Source organism: Macrobrachium rosenbergii, chromosome 18 (genome assembly GCF_040412425.1).
Source record: "Macrobrachium rosenbergii isolate ZJJX-2024 chromosome 18, ASM4041242v1, whole genome shotgun sequence".
Lineage (NCBI taxonomy): Eukaryota > Metazoa > Arthropoda > Malacostraca > Decapoda > Palaemonidae > Macrobrachium > Macrobrachium rosenbergii.
Genome location: NC_089758.1, coordinates 18,204,234 through 18,225,347, shown reverse-complemented (window position 1 = coordinate 18,225,347; position 21,114 = coordinate 18,204,234). Strand labels below are relative to the sequence as shown.

The window sequence follows — 21,114 nt, the reverse complement described above, 5'->3', positions numbered from 1 at the left end:
ATATATATATATATATATATATATATATATATATATATATATATATATATATATATATATATATATATATATATATATATATATATATATATATATATATATATATATATATAAACGAGGGAGAGAGGGCGAAGTGTTAAAAATAACTTCAGTAAATGTTAGGTATTTCTTTGTATTTTTTTTTTTTATAGCTGAAGTGATGTATGGGGGGAGATAAAAAAAATGCTTAGCAGGATTGCTACCCAATGGAACAACAGGGATGGAGAATTTTAAAGATTAATTGATTCTCAGTACTATGCATTGGTGAACACTTACAAAATGGTAGAAGAATGAGAGTGGTTTGGTTATAGGTATTCTTTTATGTTACAAGTAATGGTGGAACTGCTAAATTAGAGAGTTATGAATTAGTGTTTTATAAGGTCTGACTTAAAGGAAGATATCTAGGGTGACTAAAGTGGGAAGACAGGAAAAAATATGTAGAATCGTCCAGAATGAATCCTGAGTATGGATGATTCATTACAAGATGTGGTAAGGTTCTATGCGTAAAGAGATGAATCAAAGGGTTTTGGGGCAAGTTTGTCAAGTAGAGAGAATGGAGAATTATGGGTGGCAGAAATAGTTAAGTGAAAGAGGCCATATTAAAGGTGCACAGAAACTTGGAGTTGTTTGTGTGCATTCAGTCTAATGAACATTTGGAATTGCCTGAGTGCTTCATTCTTCTTTGTATAAATAATTTTTCTTTGAAACAAAACCTTTTCTTTTATCATCCGCCGTCTTTTCCACTTTTGAACTGTCACCCCGACTTTTATTTTCTATCTATTAGTTCTCTGTTCTTTTTTTTTTTTTTTTTTTGTTTCTATCCAATTCCCCATTTATCCTTTTTCCCCTTTTTTTTGCTTCTGTTCCCCCTGCGTTCCGCACCCTTCAATTTACGTGGAGGATTCACGGCTATTAGGAATGCTTGTTTTCCATTGTTTCTTTGCAGGTAAAAAAGAACTTTCCGAATATTTTCTTTTCATTAGAGCTTTATTGTGGAAGGTCTGCGCCTCCTAGGATCGTGTATCATAAGCCATTGCGAGGAAGTTAGTGTGTATATATACACTGTATATGTATATATATATATTATGTATGTATGTATATATGTGTATGTGTGTATATGTATATATATATATATATATATATATATATATATATATATATATATATATATATATATATATATATATATATATATATATATATATTGCTAATTAATGAAACATACTGTATTCATAGTAATTCACAAATCTGAAAATAATTTGAGCGTCTTTTTGACATATATCTCTTTATTAGCTCACTTATTTTACATTTACTGTTACGTATTCACATGCCAACCAATCTAGCTATTATATTGCAGCTTTTCTCGTATATTTAGTAACTTTTGTTACCTTTCGTTACAGGATCAACAGTTCATTGTTTTGATGTTAGTCGTTACAGAGTCAAACCTCAATTTTACATCTTATGTAGTCCATTTTCAACTTAAAGTAAAACAACAAAATGAAATAAAACCTTGCATTTCAAAAGTATTTAGTGAAAAACTTTTCATTTTGGTGTTAACAATTGAATTAATACCGCCATCATATTTGTAACAAAAAACTTGTGATGACCTTTTGAAAGTTTTGTAAACCTATCAGTCTTGCAATATTTCTTGCTTGCTTATGATCTAGAAATCCTATGCGAATATTCAGTTGATGACTTCAGAAATACATTTATTCTATCTTAATCAAAATGGTGCCAGTGGCAGTGAAGACGAGACTTGAATAAGTATTGTTTATTCAGTCAGAATACTATTTAGAATTATTCTTTTTAGGAAAATCATTTCATGCAATATAGAGATTTTAAAGCGGGTAAAATAGTTTTAGTGAGAGTTCTCACTTCTGTCTAATGTGCTATATATTTTACACTCATTTATGAAACAGGAAAGCTGTGATTCAGGATGCAGTCATCCGAAGAATACACTATCATGAAAATAAACTGAAAAAAATTAAGACGTGTTGAAAGTCTTTGCACAAAGATTTACAAAATATGATGATAGAGTTAGAAGCGCCACAGTTATACGAGTATGCCTTTGAATTTTATAACCAAATCAAGAAGCATAAAATAGTGTTCTACATACGGCATAATATAGGACATGGAAAACCAAAGAACATCCATTGACGAATGTCTTCATCAAGGAAAGAGGACTTTGGTTGCTCTTGCGTAACATATGGAAAAAGAAGAGAACTGGAACCTAATGCAGCAAAATCTCAACAGTACTTGCTTTGCCTCGCTCCACTTCCTTCTCGGTATCAGCAAACAGGCAGGATGGACTGAGAGGGCATAGTACGATTACGAACGGGACATCAATTCTTCCTAAAGGTTGTAAATGGAAATTTGCGTAATACAGCATTAATAGTCAAGAGTGTTCATCGTGATGTTATTTGTAGGAGTCTGTAAATTCACTGACAAGCATTCGTTATATTGTAGGGAAGGCGTGAGAAAGAGTCAGCGTCTACAAACTTACTAATTTACTCAGACAACAAACAGACAGGTCAATAGCTCTTGCGAGCGGAAATGTAGCGCCTGACACCAGGCGAACGAAAACGGAGGTCACCACACAATCATTTGTGTTTGTTGACAGATGAATATATAAATTAAATTGTTGTACGAGGTATGACTGAAGCTACGGTGCATATGGCTGAAATGCTGACATTGTAATGTGTATGGTGACAACAATATATTTATTCTGACAATAATATGAAAGAAGATATGTGTATAAAAGATGTGCGACGTATGCTGTGTTTCTTGTGTCCGCACGTTTTGCTCACAGTGATGTTGTTGTGAGGAGATTAGCGAGCCAGGTGAGATGATGGTGTGTGGGGTCCACGTGGGACCCTACAGGACTTCTCCCCCCCCCCCCATGTCATCCTGCTGTCTACTGTCATCTGGTAGGCCTTGTCGTCATCTCTGGATGATACAGATCAGTCGTGAGTAGGCTGAGGAGAGGGGGGGGGGGGGCCTCTGTGTGCATCTACCTGTAGCATGCATATTTTGCGTTCTGCTGCTCGCTGGGGATGTACACTTCTCTGGTCATGTGGTAGGTCGTCTTGGCTGGTATTCTCCATTCTACTGCTTTTCAGATGTTGGGCTTGTTTGATCTTGAAAGACATCTACTGGCAATGTTAGTGCTTGGCTGTATTGGACTTCTGCTGGAGATGCGTTGAATGCTGTGTATGGTGTCGTTCTTATGCCCAGTAAGACCCGTGGTAACTCCTTTCTCCAGCTCCCACCTTGACATCTGGCGGTGAGCGATGCTTTCAATGACTGGTGTAGCCTTTCGATGATGCCGTTAGCTTCTGGATTGTAGGCCGTCATGTGTGTTATCTTTGTCACCAAAGTGTTTGCGAAGGTGTTCCAGAGGGTGGACGAGAAGTTGGCTTGCCTGTCACTCGTGATGATCTGCGGGACTCTGTGCCTGCTGACCCATCCAATGAGGGCTTTCATGCAGCTTTCTGCCATCTGTTGCTGTATTGGTATTGCTTCGGGCCACCTGGTATTTCTAACGATGATGGGGAACAGGTAACTGTACCCCTCAGAGGGGGTTAGGGGCCCCACTATGTTGACGTGGATGTGGGCGAGTCGGCAGTGTGTTGTTTGGAACTCTCCTGTTCTGCTCCATATGCGTCTTGTGATTTTTGGAGTCTGACAAGGGATGCATTCTATTGTCCAGTTTTTTTTTTTTTTTGTCGTCTTTTTTCATTCCCCACCAGATGTACTGCTCTGCTATGATTCGAGCAGTTGACCGGCCTAATGGGTGGGACAGGTTGTTGGCGAGTGTAAAGGATCTTCTTCTGAGGCCCTCTGGCAGGTAGGGGCAAGGGCACCCGCCACTTGTCTCGCAGGTCGCTCCATGTAAGGGCAGGGTTCTCCCACCGCAGTCACTGTAGGTCCATGTCGTCTCTTTGTGCTTCCACTATTTCGGGATAGGCTATCCCGAGCTGGATGGTGTTGATGCAGGTTTTTATAGTGTCTGCCACGGTGTTTGCTGAACCCTTCAAATATGAACCCTTCAATTATTTGATGGTGCAGGAGTGTTCAGCTACTGCTGACAGGTGCCACTGTTGCTGTGCTGACCATGTGTCTGCTAACTCTGTGAAGGTGTGCACCAAGGGTTGATGGTTTGTTTGTACGATAAACTGTCGTCCCTCAAGCATGTGGCGAAAGTTGCAGACGGCTTTGTAGACTGCTAGAAGCTCCCTGTTGAAGGTGGAGTATTTCTGTTCCGCTGTTGCTAGCTTCTTGCTGAAGAATGGCAGTGGATGATGATCATCATCTGTGTCCTGCTCTAGTATGGTGCCCATCACTGTGTTACTTGTGTTTGTTGTCAACGTTAGGGACCTATGGGGTAGAGGAAAAATGAATGTGGTTGCAGAGGTTAATGCTTGTTTTGCCAAAAGAAATGCATGATCTTGATTTTCTGACCAATTAAACTGTTTTTGTTTTCCTTGTAGGCATTGATATATCGGGCTCATAATTTTAGCAATGTTAGGGATGAATCTATGATAATAGTTGATTAGTCCTGAAAATTCTTGTACTGCTTTAATTGTTGCTGGTTTTGGGAAGTCGGTGATTGCTTTTACTTTTTCTGGTAGGGGTTTATGCCCTCTGGGCTTACTCATGTACCTGGAATTCCACCGTTTTCTTTGCCCATTCGCATTTGTCTTCCATTACTACTAGTCCATCTTCTTTGAGTATTTAAGTATTTTAAGTACTTTTTTGAAGTCTTTAAGATGCTGCTTGAGGTTGGGGCTAAATATGAGGATATTGTCAACATAGACCACGCAGTATGGGAGGTTGCCAAGCAGTTCGTTCATCAGTCTTTGGAAGGTTGCCCCTGCATTGCAAAGGCCAAAGCAGCTGTAGTTGAAGGTGTAGTTGCCGAAGGGGGTGATGATTGCGGTTATCTCTGTATCTTACTTCGCTACTGGAACTTGGAAGTATTCCTTTAGCAGGTCTATTTTGTTGAAGATCTTTGCTTCATTCATCTGGTTGGTTATATCTGCTATATTCAGCAACGGGTATCTATCTGGCTTCGTTTTAATGCTTAATCACTGGTAGTCTCCACACTGGCGCCAAGTTCCGTCGGGTTTTGCTAGTGTGTGGAGGGGGGATGCCCAGGGGCTGGGGGCTTTTTGGCATATTCCTACACTCTCCATCTCCTTGAACACTTGTTTGGCGTAGGCAAGCTTCTCCAGGGCTACACGTCTGAAACATGAGTGGATGGGGGGGGGGGCTTCAGTTTCTATATGGTGCTGGATGTTGTGTTTTGCTGGTTTGGTTAAGTCGTGTTGCAGGTCGTCTTTGAAGACTTCTCGGCAGTCTTGTAGAAGTTGTCGTATTTACAGTGGTGGGGTGGCTGCTGCGATGGGGCATATTTGTGGAGCAGGGTTGTTCATTTGGACTGGCTGGCACAAATGACCTGCATGCTCAGTGTCGATGAGGAATTCTGTCTGACCTTTCATCCCTGATGAAGAAGCATGTGGAGCCTCTATGTCTGTACTTGGAGGAAAGACAGCGGTGGCAGGTGGTTTCTCTTACGAGGCAACCAGTCTGCTCACCGCTGACATTTAGTTGGATGGGTCGCTGTTGCAACCCTCTTGCATGTTTTTTTTTTTAAACAGGCAGTTTTTGTCACATTTGCAGGCTTTCTTCCAGAATCTCCAGTGGAAGTAACACATCCCCTCTGGTGGTTCTTTTTCCTTTCTGGTCTTTCACTCGATGAATTGCTTGAGGAAATTTCGTTTGTGGACGGGGTGGCTGTTCCCTCTGGGTCGCTGTCAGATTCCATGAAAATTGACTGCTGGGGCCGTTGTGGTGCTGCTGCTGCTGTTGGTGGCTGTGTGGGCTCCACCATCTTGTGGGCCATGTGCACTGTGTTGACCAACTTCAGGAATTCCTTGATTGGTATGGTGGAGGCATTGGGCAAGGCCGCCACTGTTTGGCAGGGTAATCTTATGAGGAGTACCACTCTCACAAGGTCTAGGGATGACTCAGGTTGGCCGTCTGTGGCGGGTAACGTGATGAGCCGCTGCAACTGTTTGTAGATGTGCAATGGCTGCTCGTCTCCTATGGGTGCCCCCACGTAGTTCAGGAATTTCTTGGCTCTTAAGGAGGGTGGCATGTAAAAGGATGACTTCAGCTGGCCCTTCAGCAATTCGTAGGTGACGGGGCTTTGAAGTTCTGCTAGCCATCCTGTGATTTGCTTGAAGGCGTCATTCGGCAGGAATTCGAGGATGGCATCTGCTTTGTGCGTGTTGAGGAAGTGGTTTTCTTCAATCGGAAGATTCTTTCCACCCTGATGAACCAAGTTCTGGGTTGTGGGGCGTGAAAGGAGGTAGACTTATGGTGGCGGCGTTGATGGTCTCGCTGGAGAAGCTAGCATTGTTGGGGTTGGCTGGGTGGGTCATCTCTGTGGTCACCAATATAGCGAAGGCATGAGTAAGAGCCAGAGTCTACAAACTTACTCATTTATTCAGATAACAAACAGACAGGTCAATAACTCTTGTGAGCGGAAATGTAGTGCCTGACACCAGGGGAACAAAAGCAGAGGTCACCACACAATTATTTGTGTATGTTGACAGATGAATATATACATATACATTTGAAGCTATGGTACATATGGCTGAAATACTGACATTGTAATGTGTACAGTGACAATAATACATTTGATCTGACAATAATATGAACGGAGATATGTGTATAAAAGATGCGTGACGCATGCTGTGTTTCTTATCCGCACGTGGAGATGTTGGTGTGAGGAGATTAGCGAGCCAGGTGAAATGACGGTGTGTGGGGTCCATGTGGGAATCTACAGTATATATATATATATATATATATATATATATATATATATATATATATATATATATATATATATATATATATATATATATATATATATATATATATATATATATATATATGCTGTATAAACACTGAATAATTGAATTCCATTCTTACTGAACCATTTATTTTTGAAATCTTTATATTACTAAATATCAAGGTAAATTTCAGATACATTCTGTATTCATTAAAATTTGAGTCAAAATGTAACTGGACATTTGTTAATTAAATACGGCAGCAAAAAAATTATGATTTATATCTTATTTACTTATGTTTTTTATTTAATGTAATAGTGGTCATGATAGCAGCGGTCATATAAGGACGAACAGTTATAACAGCAGGGCTTGAATTTTATTCCTAATTTTAACCATTAATGGTGATTTCCAGTGAATTAAATTGCTTTCCCGATCAAGACTCTCGTCAGTAAAAATGTTTTAAGCAGAGTATGAGACTAGACACTAAGACTGATAGAATTTTGAAATTTTAGCTCCTTTTATAATGTTTTCGTGTTTCTGTCGACCATTTTAAGTGAGTTATTTCTTTATTAAGCTTCATGTCCTAGTAGATTTTCAAACAGAGTATTGTTTGATAATTCAGAATAATTTATTTTTTGGTACAGTTTTGCCCAAGTATTTTGTTTAATATTTACAGGCTTTCTAAGTAAAAAAAAAAATTATAGTTCATATTTCAGGACATAATTTTAGCACTAGAAAGAGTGTCATCCATTTACTATATTGGTTTACAGGAATTTTTTTTCATGATATTAATTTCTTAAATATTCGTAATGCCATTTTTGACGTAGTGAAGTTCCCTGTTGTATTTTTACTTTATTAATTTTGATGGATTATTTACCTAAATTTAGTACATCCCATTTCAAGATGTGGGGTTCTTACAATTTTTCCTCTACTTAGTAAATCAGGTGTTTTACATTTAATCACATACTGTCATAGCTTCTTTTTGGTTTTGAAAATTCTTCTTGTCTCTACAAATTGTTCTTTCCTCTTGGCTTCCCCGCTTTCTCTTCTCCCTTCCATTATTCTTCAAATTTCCTCTCACGTTCTGTCTCTTCCGCTCCTTTCTTTTACTTCGCCATTTTATTCCTCTTCCCCCATTCACTCTTTTATCGTTCCCGCACTTCCCTTCTTTTTCTTATCTCGCAAGGAACCTTCTCCATTTATTTTCACGTTCTTTCATTCCATCTCACTTCCGTCTCACCCTTCGTGCATTCTGAAAGTGTTACAGAATTTTTTTTATTACTATTATCTATTTCCTTAACTCGATATTTCACTTACGCGTTTTGTTATTTCTTTTTCACTTTTTCACATGCATTCAGCTTTTAGATTAACTTTAAACTTTTCCTATTCGTTATATAAACTGCAGTGGTAGTAATATCTTAAAAAGTTGTAAAATGAGTCATTCCTTGCCACTATGTTGTCGATGACTTACGCATGAAGATATGACATGCGCATAATGTTATGACTTACCCATGATCACATGACTGTCACGTGTTGATGCAAGTAATACGAGTCCTTCCGACAACAATGAAAAGTTCCGAGAACGACTCCTTAATTCTCCTCCAAGAATGAACACAGACAAAAGGTGCCATCAGCATTATTTATGGAAGCGGCATAAATCTATCCCATCTGAGTATTGTATTACCTGACGTCGATAAATCGCCCTCATGAATTTTGATGGGCCGCCACTTAGTTGTGCATTGCGAAGCCAAATATACATAACTGGCCAAATAGACGTTCCGTCAATCAGCGGAGTGCATTAAACTAGAGTGTTTTATGAAGGACATCATCAAGCGAACGCGCGAGTCGGTATGGATTCCCATTTGGTGTCATCATTTTTGGATGTGGCCCCATGATAGTTTCATATGTTAGGTTTCGACGCGGACGCTTGTAAAAGAGACAGGTGGGCGACGTGTATTTGCCGACGAAAAAAAGGTAACTTTCATTTCCCAACCCCCGAATATGAATTTCTCATTGGCTGTGTGAGTTGTCAAATTTTTCATGAGAAGGTACTGCAGCTTCATGTGTTAGTTTCAGTTATGTTACTGTCAACCCCGTTTCTTTCTTTTTTTCTTAGCATTTTCGTAACTGACTATCCTGTATCTCTTTTACATGTTGGGTACACCCTTAAATTCACGCATTTAAAACTCTGCCTTCTTTTGTGGTTGTCATGTTGACTCATGTGTTTCAAAAAGTTATGTTTACCGTCTTAAATACCCTTTGCTATCCTGTGTGATTTTAACTGACTAAGTTTTTCAACAACTAGATTGCCAAATTGTTATATAGCTTTGGCTTTTAACCTTTGCTAAGAGTGTTACAACCCAAAGGAAATTTAACAGTTAACTATTGAAGAGGGTTTGATGGATTAGTATTGGTTACTAATACTGTGTGCGATCATTTTCTCCTATTCCTTTCGCTTCTTATACACTTAGTTTGGCATAAATTTTGTGGTAGAAGAACGTTACGATTAAAACCATGCAAATTCGTTTTCACTGTCGTTTTTAAAGTAAGGTACATTACGGATGAGATTTTCCCTTGAAGGTATTCTGCTCACATCAAGCAAAGTAACACACACACACACACGTTGAGGGAAAACATAACTCTTTGACAAACATGAGTCAATCTGTCAACCACAAAAGAAGGCAGAGAGGTCTGGACACACAAATACATACATACATACACACACATATATATATATATATATATATATATATATATATATATATATATATATATATATATATATATATATATATATATATATATATATATTTTGTGTGTGTAATTGCAATATACAGTGCCCTCTTAATTCTCGAATTCTTCACGCTTTTTTGGATGCGCTTGTCACTACAAAGCCTTAAGATCCAAGTGCAAGAATTATGAAGAAATTGTGATGTCCGGTAGCGGGAAACGAACACAGGTTCCATAATCACAACAGGGTCACGTTGCCGACCTTACCACGAGAAGGATAAAAGTCTATTGTCTTGTACATACACATACCTGCTGTTTACAGATACATTTTGTAGAGCTGAAATATTCCCATCCTCACCATCAAAGGCATGTTTTATCCTTCTCATGGTCAGGTCGGCAACATGACCCTGTCGTGATTATTGAACCCAGTAGATTCTACATATATTTCAGCCTAAATAGCATTAAAAGCGATTGCCCACATGGCTACGATGGTGAGGATGGATCTATTCCAGCTCTAATAAATGCATCTGAAAACGACAGGTATATGTATGTACGAGAGGCAATAGATTTTTATCCTTCTCATGGTCAGGTCGGCAATGTGACCCCCACTGTGATTATGATAACACGGGTTCATTTCCCGCTACCGGACATAATAATATCTTCATATTTCTTGAACTTGTATCTTAAGGCTTTGTGGTATCCAAAAAAGCTCGAAGAATTTGAGGAGTTAAGAAGGCACTGTGACTATTGCAATTACGTATGTATCTGGTAAAAAGTGACCAGTTTTTTTAGCCAAAATAGCAATAAAAACGATTGCCCACTTGGCTACGATGGTGAGGATGGGTCTATTTCAGCTCTAATATATTATGTATCTGAAAATGACAGGTATATGTATGTATGAGAGGCAATAGACTTTCGTCTTTCTTGTGGTCAGGCCAGCAAGGTGACCCCGTTGTGATTATGGAGCCCAGGTTCATTTCCTGCTACTGGACATCACAATTTCTTCATATCTCTTAGATCTTAAGGCTTTATAGCGACGAGCACATCCAAAAAAGCACGAAGAATTCAAGAACTTAGGAGGGCATTGTGGCCATTATAATTACATATGTGTATTTGGTAAAAAAAGTGACCAGTAGATTCTATATATATATATATATATATATATATATATATATATATATATATATATATATATATATATATATATATATATATATATATATATATATATATATATATATATATATATATATATATATATATATATATATATATATATATATATATATATATATATATATATATATATATATATATATATATATATATATATATATATATATATATATATATATATATATATATATATATATATATCACATTACCATTACAGGTGAAAAATAAGAAATGGGGTGTAGGTCTAACCGGTTTCAACTTTACTTCCAAGCCATTAATGAAGTAAAGTCGAAACCGGTCAGACCTACACCCTGTTTTTATTTTTCACCTGTGGTAATGTGTGATAAATGAATCACGTACAAAAGTGATAATAATTATATATATATATATATATATATATATATATATATATATATATATATATATATATATATATATATATATATATATATATATATATATTGTTGACTTGTTTCATTTTGTACACACACAAACACACATATATATAGATATAAATAAATTGTTAACTTGTGGGATTTTATATGGACATATATGTTTATCTTATATATAAAAGTGAATGTTTCTATGTTTTTGCTCTATAGGAATCCAAACTGCTTGACTGATCTAGACAAAATTTGGCACGTGGCCATCAATTGACCCAATGTAGATTAACAGGGTAGGTTTCAAACCTGTATCCCTTTCCCCCTCCCTTTGTAACTTATGTGGTAACCTTTTGACCAATCTAGACAAAATTTGGCTTGCGGCCATCATTTGACCCAACTTAGATAATAGGGTAGGTTTCAAACCTGTGCCCCCTTCCCATTTTCCTTTTTAACTAATGTGGTAACTGTTTGACCAATCTAGACAAAATTTGGCACATGGCTATCTGTTGACCCAATAGGGTAAGTTTGAAACCCGTACCCCCTTCCCCCTTTCCCATTCCCCCATCCCTTCATAACGTGTTTGGTAAACGCTTGACCAATCTAGACAAAATCTGTCATGTGGCCATCATTTTACCCAACTTAGATAATCAGGTAGGTTTCCAAACTGTACCCATTTCCCTTTGTAACTTATGTGGTAACCATTTGACTGATGTAGACAAAATTTGGCACGTGGTCATCATTTGACCCAACTTATATAATAGGGTAGGTATCAAACCCATATCCCTTCTCCTTCCCCATCCCCATTCCCCCTTCCCTTTGTAACTTATGTGGCAACCTTTTGACCGGTCTAGACAAAATTTGCTATGTGGCTATCATTTGACCCAACTTGGACAATAGGGAAGGTTTCAAACCTGTACCCCCTTCCCCCTTTCCTTTTTAACTAATGTGGTAACCGCTTGACCAATCTAGACAAAATTTGGCACATGGCTATCTATTGACCCAATAGGGTAAGTTTGAAACCCGTACCCCCTTCCCTCTTTCCCATTCCGCCATCCCTTCATAACTTGTTTGGTAAATGCTTGACCAATCTAGAAAAAATTTGTCATATGGCCATCATTTTACCCAACTTACATAATCAGGTAGGTTTCCAAACTGTACCCCTTTCCCTTGTAACTTATGTGGTAACCGTTTGACCAATCTAGACAAAATTTGGCACATGGCCGTCATTTGACCCAACTTATATAATAGGGTAGGTTTCAAACCCATACCCCTCCTCCTTTCCCTTCCCCATTCCCATTCCCCCTTCCCTTTGTAACTTATGTGGCAACCATTTGACTGATCTAGACAAAATTTGGTACATGGCTATCATTTGACCCAACCTAGATAATAGGGTAGGTTTCAAGCCCGTACCCCCAATCCCCTTCCCTTAGTAACATATGTGGTAACCATTTGATTGATCTAGACAAAATTTGGCATGTGGCCATCATTTAACCCAACTTAGATAATAGGGTGGGTTTCAAACCCATACCCTTCTCCTTCCCTTTCCTCCTTCCCATCGTAGCTTATGGGGTAACTGCTTGACCAATCTAGACAAAATTTGGCACGTGGCCATCATTTGACCCAACTCGGATAATAGGGTAGGTTTCAAAACCGTACCCCTTTCCCTTCCCCCTTCCCTTTGTAACTTATGTAGTAACCATTTTACTGATCTAGACAAAATTTGGCACGTCGCCATCGTTTGACCCAAATTAGATAATAGGGTAGGTTTCAAACCCGTACCCCCTTCTCCTTCCCCTTCCCTTTGTAACTTATGTCGTAACGACTTGACTGATCTAGACAAAATTTGACCCAACTCAGATAATAGGGTAGGTTTCAAACCCATACCTTGTTCCTCTTCCCTTTGTAACTAATGTGCTACCTGCTTGACTGGTCAAGACAAAATCTGGCACATAGCCATCAATTGACCCTGCTTAGATGATAGGGTAGGTTTCAGACCTGTACCCCCTTCCCCCATCCCCTTTGTAATTTATGTGGTAACCGTTTGACTAATCTAAGGGTAGGTTTCAAACCTGTACCCCCTTCCCTTTGTAACATATTTGGTAACTGCTTGGCCGATCAAGACAAAATTTGGCACATAGCCATCAGTTGACCCAACTTAAGATAATAGGGTAGGTTTCAAACCTGTACCCTCTTCCCCACCCCTTTGGCACATGGCTATCAAGTGACTCAACTTAGATAATATGGTAGGTTTCAAACCCATAACCCCTTCCGCTTCCTCCATCCCCCTTCCCTTTGTAACATATGTGGTAACCGCTTGACCGATCTGGACAAAATTTGGCATGTGGCCATCATTTGACCCAATTTAGATAATAGGGTAGGTTTCAAACCTGTAGCCTACCCCCTTCCCCTTCCCCTTTCCCTGTCCCCCTTCCCTTTGTAACTAGTGGGAGGGTGTGTTTAAGTTTAGTAGGGGGGTGTGCTAAGGTTTAGTGGGGGTGTTTAGGTTTAATGGGGGTAAATGGGACAGTCACCACAGTAAAGTCTGGATAAAATGGACATTCACCATAGTAATACCTGGTTAAAAGGGACAGTGAGCATAGTAATACCTGGATATAAGTGACAGTCAGGACATTGACACCTGGGGGCAGTCACCATAGAAATATCTGGATAAAATAGACAGTCATCACAATAATATCTAGATAAAAGGGACAATCGCCACAGTAATACCTGGATAAAAGAGACAGTCAGCACAATAATTCTTGGGTAATATGGACAGACAGTTCAGTAATGCATCGATAAATGGGACAGTCACCACAGTAATACCACCTGGATAAAAGGGACAGTCAGCACAGTAATACACAGATAAATGGGACAGTCACTGCAGTAATACCTGGATAAAAGGGATAGTCAGCTCAGTAATATCTGGATAAATGGGAGAGTCAGAAGAGTAAAAACTGGATAAAAGGACGGTCACCACAGTAACATATGGATAAATAGGACAGTCACCACAGTAATAACGGGGTAGTCACTACAGTAATACCTGGATTAAAGGGTCAGTCAGTACAGTCATACCTGGATAAATGGGACAGTCAATACAGTCATACCTGGATAAAAGGGACAGTCACCACAGTAAAACCTAGATAAATGGGACAGTCACCACAATAACATTGGATAAATGGGACAGTCAGCAAAGTAATATTTGGATAATTGGGACAGTGCAGTAATTTCTGGATAAAAGGGACAGTCACCACAGTAATTCCTGGATAAAAGGGACAGACAGTGCAGTAATACCTGGATAAATGGGACAGTCACCATAGTAATATTCAGATGAAAGGGACAGTCACCACAGTAATATTTGGATAAAGGCGGCAGTCAGAACAGTAATGTCTGGATAAAATGGACAGTCAGTACAGTAATACCTGGATAAATGGGACAGTCATCACAATAATACCTGGATAAATGGGACATTCACCACAGTAATATCTGGATAAAAGGGATAGTATACAGTAATACCTGGAGAAAAGGGACAGTCACATCAGTAATATATGGATAAATGGGACATTCATTACAGTAATATTTGGATAAAAGGGACGGCCAGAACTGTAATACCTGGATAAATGGGACAGGCAGTACAGTAATACCTGGATAAAAGGGACAGTCACCACAGTAATACCTGGATAAATGGAACAGTCAGTACAGTAATACCTGGATGAAAGGGACAGTCATATATGGATAAATGGGACAGTGACTACAGTAATATATGGAAAAATGCGACACTCAAAACAGTAATAGTTGGATAAAAGGGACAGTTTATACAGTAATTCCTGGATAAACAGCATAGTTACCACAGTAATACGTGGATAAATGAGACAATTAGAACAGTAATATCTGGATAAAAGGGACAGTCAGTACACTGATTTCTGGGAAAAAAGAACGGGCAGCGCCGGGTTGGTCAGCTACTATATATATATATATATATATATATATATATATATATATATATATATATATATATATATATATATATATACTCGTATATATGTATGTATGTATAAAATCCCACAAGTCGGCAATTTTAATATAATGCGCTAATGCTTGCTTCCATTAAGAGTATAATATTTATTCACAAACTGCTGGCTAAAACGAATTCCTTTCTAGATATCAATTAATTCTACAGACCTTGAATAGCGTCAGTCCATCTGCTGAAAATGAACAAGCTTGTATTTACACTAGGATAACTCAACATTTATCTAACAATACCTTTTCCTTTCATAGCTGTGCTTTAAAATAATCATAATATATTTCTCTTTAATTAATCCTGTTACAGAATGTTTTTATGGTTACAAGAAATAAGATTTCGTGAAGTCTAGGTATAAATGGCGAAAAGTTTATCTCCTGTGAATATATTTTCTTGTAGTAACTATATCCTTTTCAACGATAATTGTTGATTTGTGGAAAATATATTATGTTTTCTGTACCTCATGTCTCCACAAAAGTCATCCATATATGGCCCGATTTGAATTTTTTTTTATATTAATTAGATTTATAATATTTTTTAGCTAAGACCGTTAACCTTGGTCCCAGCATGGAGGTTCAACTTATAAAGACAGCGAAGCGAACAGGAAAGCAAAGCGTCATTTAACAACTCCTGTTACAAAACTAAATACTTGCATAGTTTATTGCTAAAAATTACAAGAATACATATACATTCTTCTTGAAGAATGTATACACAGTATATTCACAGTTTGAAGTGTATCAGTTCCTCCTTCCCCTTTTCACCTTTATTCTGGTGTCGAGAAGGGTGTGGGATATTTTTAATTCAATTGTTTTCCAAACTGAGGATCGTCAATGTCCAGAATGGAGTTGTGACTTTTACTGCCGCACTCTGCGAGTGAATTTTACTTTTTTCTTTCCATTTTATACGAAAGGTGTGTCTTCTTTCTCTTGTGAGAAAATACTGTCTAGAACCCCATCCTATCTTCTTCTAAAGATAAGGGAAGATGAGGTATGGAACCTATCTCTTTTCCTTTACAAAGATAAGGAAAAAATGTAGTATGGAACCTATCTTATTCTTCCAAAGATAAAGATGCTATTCATGTCAATGACTTTTTCTTCTCTATCTCTTTGCATTTTTATTTATTTTCGTGGTGTATATACCCACCCGGCAGCGTTCCGGTTTTGTTATTATTTATTTTCTTCTCCGAAATTGCCACGTTTTCCAACTTCCGTTAAGTAAAAGGAAATTTAACAAGAATGAACACAAATAGCCAAAAATGAATCAGACTGTTACTTTAAAATCGACATGCATACAAGAGGAAGGGGTAAAACGAAAATTAAAGCGATTAATTATTCTGAAAATTTCCATTATGCATTTTTGTATTCCATTACACGAAGCAAGATCTGCTTAGCTTTATTGGTGCGTTACGTCTTTTTTTTTCTTGCTGATTTGTTCTTAATTGTATATTTTGCATATGAATAAAGAGCTTATATTCACCTTTTATATTTCAGTATTGTTCTTAAGTTTTTATGCTTTTTTTGACAGCAGATTAGATTTTGACGAGAGAGAGAGAGAGAGAGAGAGAGAGAGAGAGAGAGAGAGAGAGAGAGAGAGAGAGAGAGAGAGAGAGAGAGAGAGAGAGAGAAATGGGGACTGTGGAACTCATCTTAAAGAGAAAAGCACATTGTACTTGAATCTTACAAAACCGTGATTTTTTTGTGCAAGATTTTATGATTGACTTTGTTGTAATTCCGTTTAATTTATTTTTATTCCTGCTTCTTACTCTTAAATTTTTGTTTTATGATTTATTATGCTTTTTCACCCTTTGGTCACTACTTTTGAAACTCTTGCAATTATACTATTTCTTCTCACATGTTTTAATAAACTTGGTTTTAACTTTTAAATTGCAAATATATTCAGTTCTTATGGTCAGTGCCTTGGATGAAATTTTTGCTATTTTCTTGTCTAACCTCAGTTACTCATTTGTTGAAATCCACCCATCCCGAAACCCCTAAAGCAGCCTTCGATATCCTTTCGTTACCATCTCATTTTCACTTTTATTTTAAGTTAGCTTCTGCCTTGTGTTTTATTTCTTAATCCCTTGCTTTTAGGTGAGGAAGAACGAAGGTTACCCGACGTAGCCGAAGACGCCCGCCAGCAGAGAGCGCCCCTGGCCCAGATGCCTGAGGGCCTCAGTATCGGAGACTTCATCGATGACAACATCAAAAAGGTTAGGGATGGTTGACCCCTTTTCAGAAAGACCCTTCCTCCTCCCCACACCTCACCTTAACACCCCCTCATGACTCTTGACGTTTTTGTATTTGTTGTCTTTGTCTACTCAATTATCGCATAACTTTTATGTTTTTTCAATAAAAGTTTGTCTAGATTCTAAGTGTCTTTGTCCCTTGGGTGAACGACCGTTTCCTCTTTTCTAGGTGGACAAGGAGATCACTGATTTCGACGACGTCCGCCATTACTGTTTCGAAGGGGATGAGATGTCCATCGCCTCGCTGTCGTCCATTGGCTCTGGAGGTAATGTGCAACTTTACTGTCACTTATTTATTTATTTCTTTATTTCTTTATTTATTTATTTATGTGATTTAAACTGAGAAAACATTTTCCTACTCTACTTTCAAAACATTAACTCATTTGTTCATTCATTTATTTTATTTTTGCTGTTCTCCTTAATTAAAATATTTACTCATTAATTTATTTACTCTCCTATCATTATTTGTTGTTACACTCAATTACTCCCAAAACATTATAGCTCGTGCGAATGGATATTCTAAAACGACCCTATGTTTACTGAAAGTGAAAATTCAAATGATCTGTATATAAATAAAGTATCGTTTACTTCTTGTATTAATAAAGAAATTTATGTACTTAAACTAGCTAGATAAAGGTCAACATAATCTTGCAGAAGTAATGTTGTGCGCGAGAGAACATACACAACCGATACAAGAACTGTTATGTTCCGTTTTTTCCTCACTCTTACACGCCTTGTTTCTCTTACCTTTTGCAGGGTCGTCCGACAGTGAGAGCTTGTTCGATTACAGAAACGATTGGGGTCCTAGGTTCGAGAAGCTCAGCAAAATCTACCGCAGGGAATCGGACGAGGAGGAAGATAGTGAATACGACTTCAAGATTCCCCGCCAGCCTAAGAGATACTCTCTCCATTCCTCTCCAGAGAAGAAATCCTCTCCTACGGGAAATCCTACAGGTAGCGAGCACTCCACCAAAAAATCCTCAGGGCGTCCTTCAGGTTCTCCCACAGTGACCTTCGCAGAACCCGAAACGCAAGGAAGCCGCGAAGGACTCCGTCAGGGAGGGGACGACCCTGAACGCCCTCACGAAGCTGTCAATCCGATTGCTAATTACAATCTGGACGAGGCTGCAGAATCCTGGTGCTAATTAAACAGGTAGCTTTAGGTGATTCGAAGTCCAGCCGGTAGCTGGATAGGCTCAAGCACCTTATTATCTAAAGGGAAAACATGATAAAAGACGAAAGAAAATAATAGGAGGGAGAGAAATGGCGAAAGGACATGATAGTAGGCTTTACACAAACACATCCATGTTGAAATTCTGAATTCATTAAAAAAAAGACAATTTAACATTAAGAGAAGTAAAAGTAATTCTTGTTGTAACGATAAAGTTAAGATGTCGATTTGCATGTGAACAGTCATATTTGGTGTTCTTCTTATGTGCTAAACTTGTGACCGGGTTTGTGAGTTTCGGGAAATGCATTTTTGTTTTTGTTGGTAGACAACAATCTTGGTTCCATATCGGTGAAAATGCCATAGACACTTTTCCAGTTAATAGAATTGGCTGGAGGTAATTTTCATGTGATATTCCCCCAATGAGGGAAATCCTGCAAAGTGATCTTATAAGGGATTTATATAGCCAAGGACTTCTAAAATTAAGGCAGTAACACTGATTTAAAGCACTACGTGGCGGGAAAAAAAAAGAAAAAGAGATGAGAGTAACGTTTGCTGCAGATTTTTGGAATCGATTGTTGCTCGGAATGGGATTCGTAGGAAGAAATATTCTGAACATTGCATCCGTTCGAACCTATGACAAATTCATCCTGACAGGTCAAAATGGTTTTGCGACTGCACTGAATGGGCCATACATTTTGCAAAAATGCTCCTAAATCTAATAAACAAAGGAACCCTTTAAAAAAAAGAGGGACATTTCTGAATGAGTGCCAATGTTCATTATATTTTTCTCTATCAAAATATTGCTAGGTTAAGTATTTCTATGATTCCTAGATTAATCATATACCAAAGGTGCTTCAATCAAAGATTTAGAGAATATTAAAATTGTCATAATAAAAGGCCTTGAAGTTAGGCCTGCAACGGTTACCAAAATAGCAACTTAATAGTAACACTTGAAGATTATATAAAATGAATATATGCTGAAGGAACTCGAAAAATTTATGCCTTGATATTTGCAATGTTCCATCCTCAGGTTTATTTCTTATGTTGCTTTCAGGAAGACAACAAAACTTGCAAGGACTTTGGCAATGAAAAATTGCGGAGATATCCAGTAATGTTTGCACAAATATTCCTGGTCGATAGTGCATTTGAAATCAAGTAAATTTTTAGTCAAGATAAAAGGTATGCTAAATGAATTCCTTTCAAGACGAAAGAGTGGGTTATTTCCATTGTCTTCTGAAAGCGTTTCAAGAGAAGCGTGTAACTGGAAGTTACTATTTGAAAATGATCAGTTATTATGTTTTCTTGAAAATTACATTAGTTCCAAAGTGACCAACACGAAACTAGCTTGAAACACATGCATCCAGTGTCTATTAATCAATAATTCGTGAAAACTGATAATTTCCATATGATAATTCCTGTCTATTTCTTTCCCAGGCTTTGGAAATTTGCCCTTACTTCCTTGTTATTTAACTCATTTCAAAAGGTGGACTGTCCCTTCTCCAGGTCTAGGCAAGACAAGGGCAATTAAGTGTCTGCTCCGACGACCTTTATGTTCAATCCTCAGATTTTAGGATTAAAAAACAAGTGTTGGAATAGAGGAAATATTTTTAGCCTTAGGCTATGCCACACCTACTCAGTGATGAAAGGGGAGTTATGATGTTCAGTTATTACAGATTATTGTGATTAAAATTAAATGTTTAACAAATGCCTTCACACAACTTTATAACTTCGCATACTTGGGTAAGATAACTTGAAAAGTATAATAGTCTTTTTCGTGGCACTGATATAAAGACTAATTAAATCTCAAATACGACTTCAGTTTTGCATTCAAAAGAAAGCATCTATTTTGGGTAGAAAATAAGGACCAAAGACCAAAACTTAATTCTAATATCAGTTTTTCTTTTTAATTGTAATTCTAATTTTTTTGTTTTGTTTATAGGCGTGTTTAATTCTGGCTTAACTATAAATACGTGGAAGATTTATCTTCATTTTCGTGGTCACATTTTGATCTCATGTGAATTTTTTGTGGTTAAAATAAAAAACTGAATAAACTTTTCTTATGTCGACACTCGATGGCATATTTTAGACATCAAGAATGTCACAGATGTTGCTGATGAGAAATCCATTGTGGTTCCTTTGCCCTGAGGCATAATCACTGCCAATAATTATGTGTTGTTTTATAGTTTTGTAAATGACCCACACGTCTGCCTAGTCATTTGACGCATGTGATGAAAAAAAACGGTGATTTTTTTTTTTATTTTTTTATTGGGGACTTGTTAACAGGTGTAGAGAAGAAAAGACAAGCATGAATGTACGCTAAGATCTATCAAGAGCCGTTGTAAAGATCGAACGAATCACTGACCAGTCCGCAAACGCCCATGACCAGTGAACTAAGATCGATCATTTTAGGAGGTTTGAGTACAGGGAGAGGTTAGTTCTGTCTTCCTAAAGGAATAAAATCCAGATTCAGTGCATTAAATAGTGAACTTCTTCGG

The 21,114-nt window shown here is 37.7% G+C and overlaps 1 protein-coding gene across 6 annotated transcripts in view; it reads left to right on the top strand.

Annotated features, from left to right (window-relative positions):
- The window catches only part of LOC136848167 (DE-cadherin-like), a 420,074-nt gene that overhangs the window by 385,366 nt on the left and 13,594 nt on the right, over positions 1-21,114 (top strand). For 5 of the 6 annotated variants that reach the window (XM_067120453.1, XM_067120452.1, XM_067120450.1 and 2 more), the window contains 3 exons: positions 17,294-17,412; positions 17,618-17,714; positions 18,205-19,152. The exons of the other annotated variant lie outside the window; for it this stretch is intronic. In XM_067120453.1, coding sequence (XP_066976554.1) covers positions 17,294-17,412; positions 17,618-17,714; positions 18,205-18,593 — 605 coding nt within the window. In that variant the 3' untranslated portion in view covers positions 18,594-19,152. Of the gene's footprint in view, positions 1-17,293; positions 17,413-17,617; positions 17,715-18,204; positions 19,153-21,114 lie in introns of those variants that run through there. 6 annotated transcript variants of the gene reach the window in all.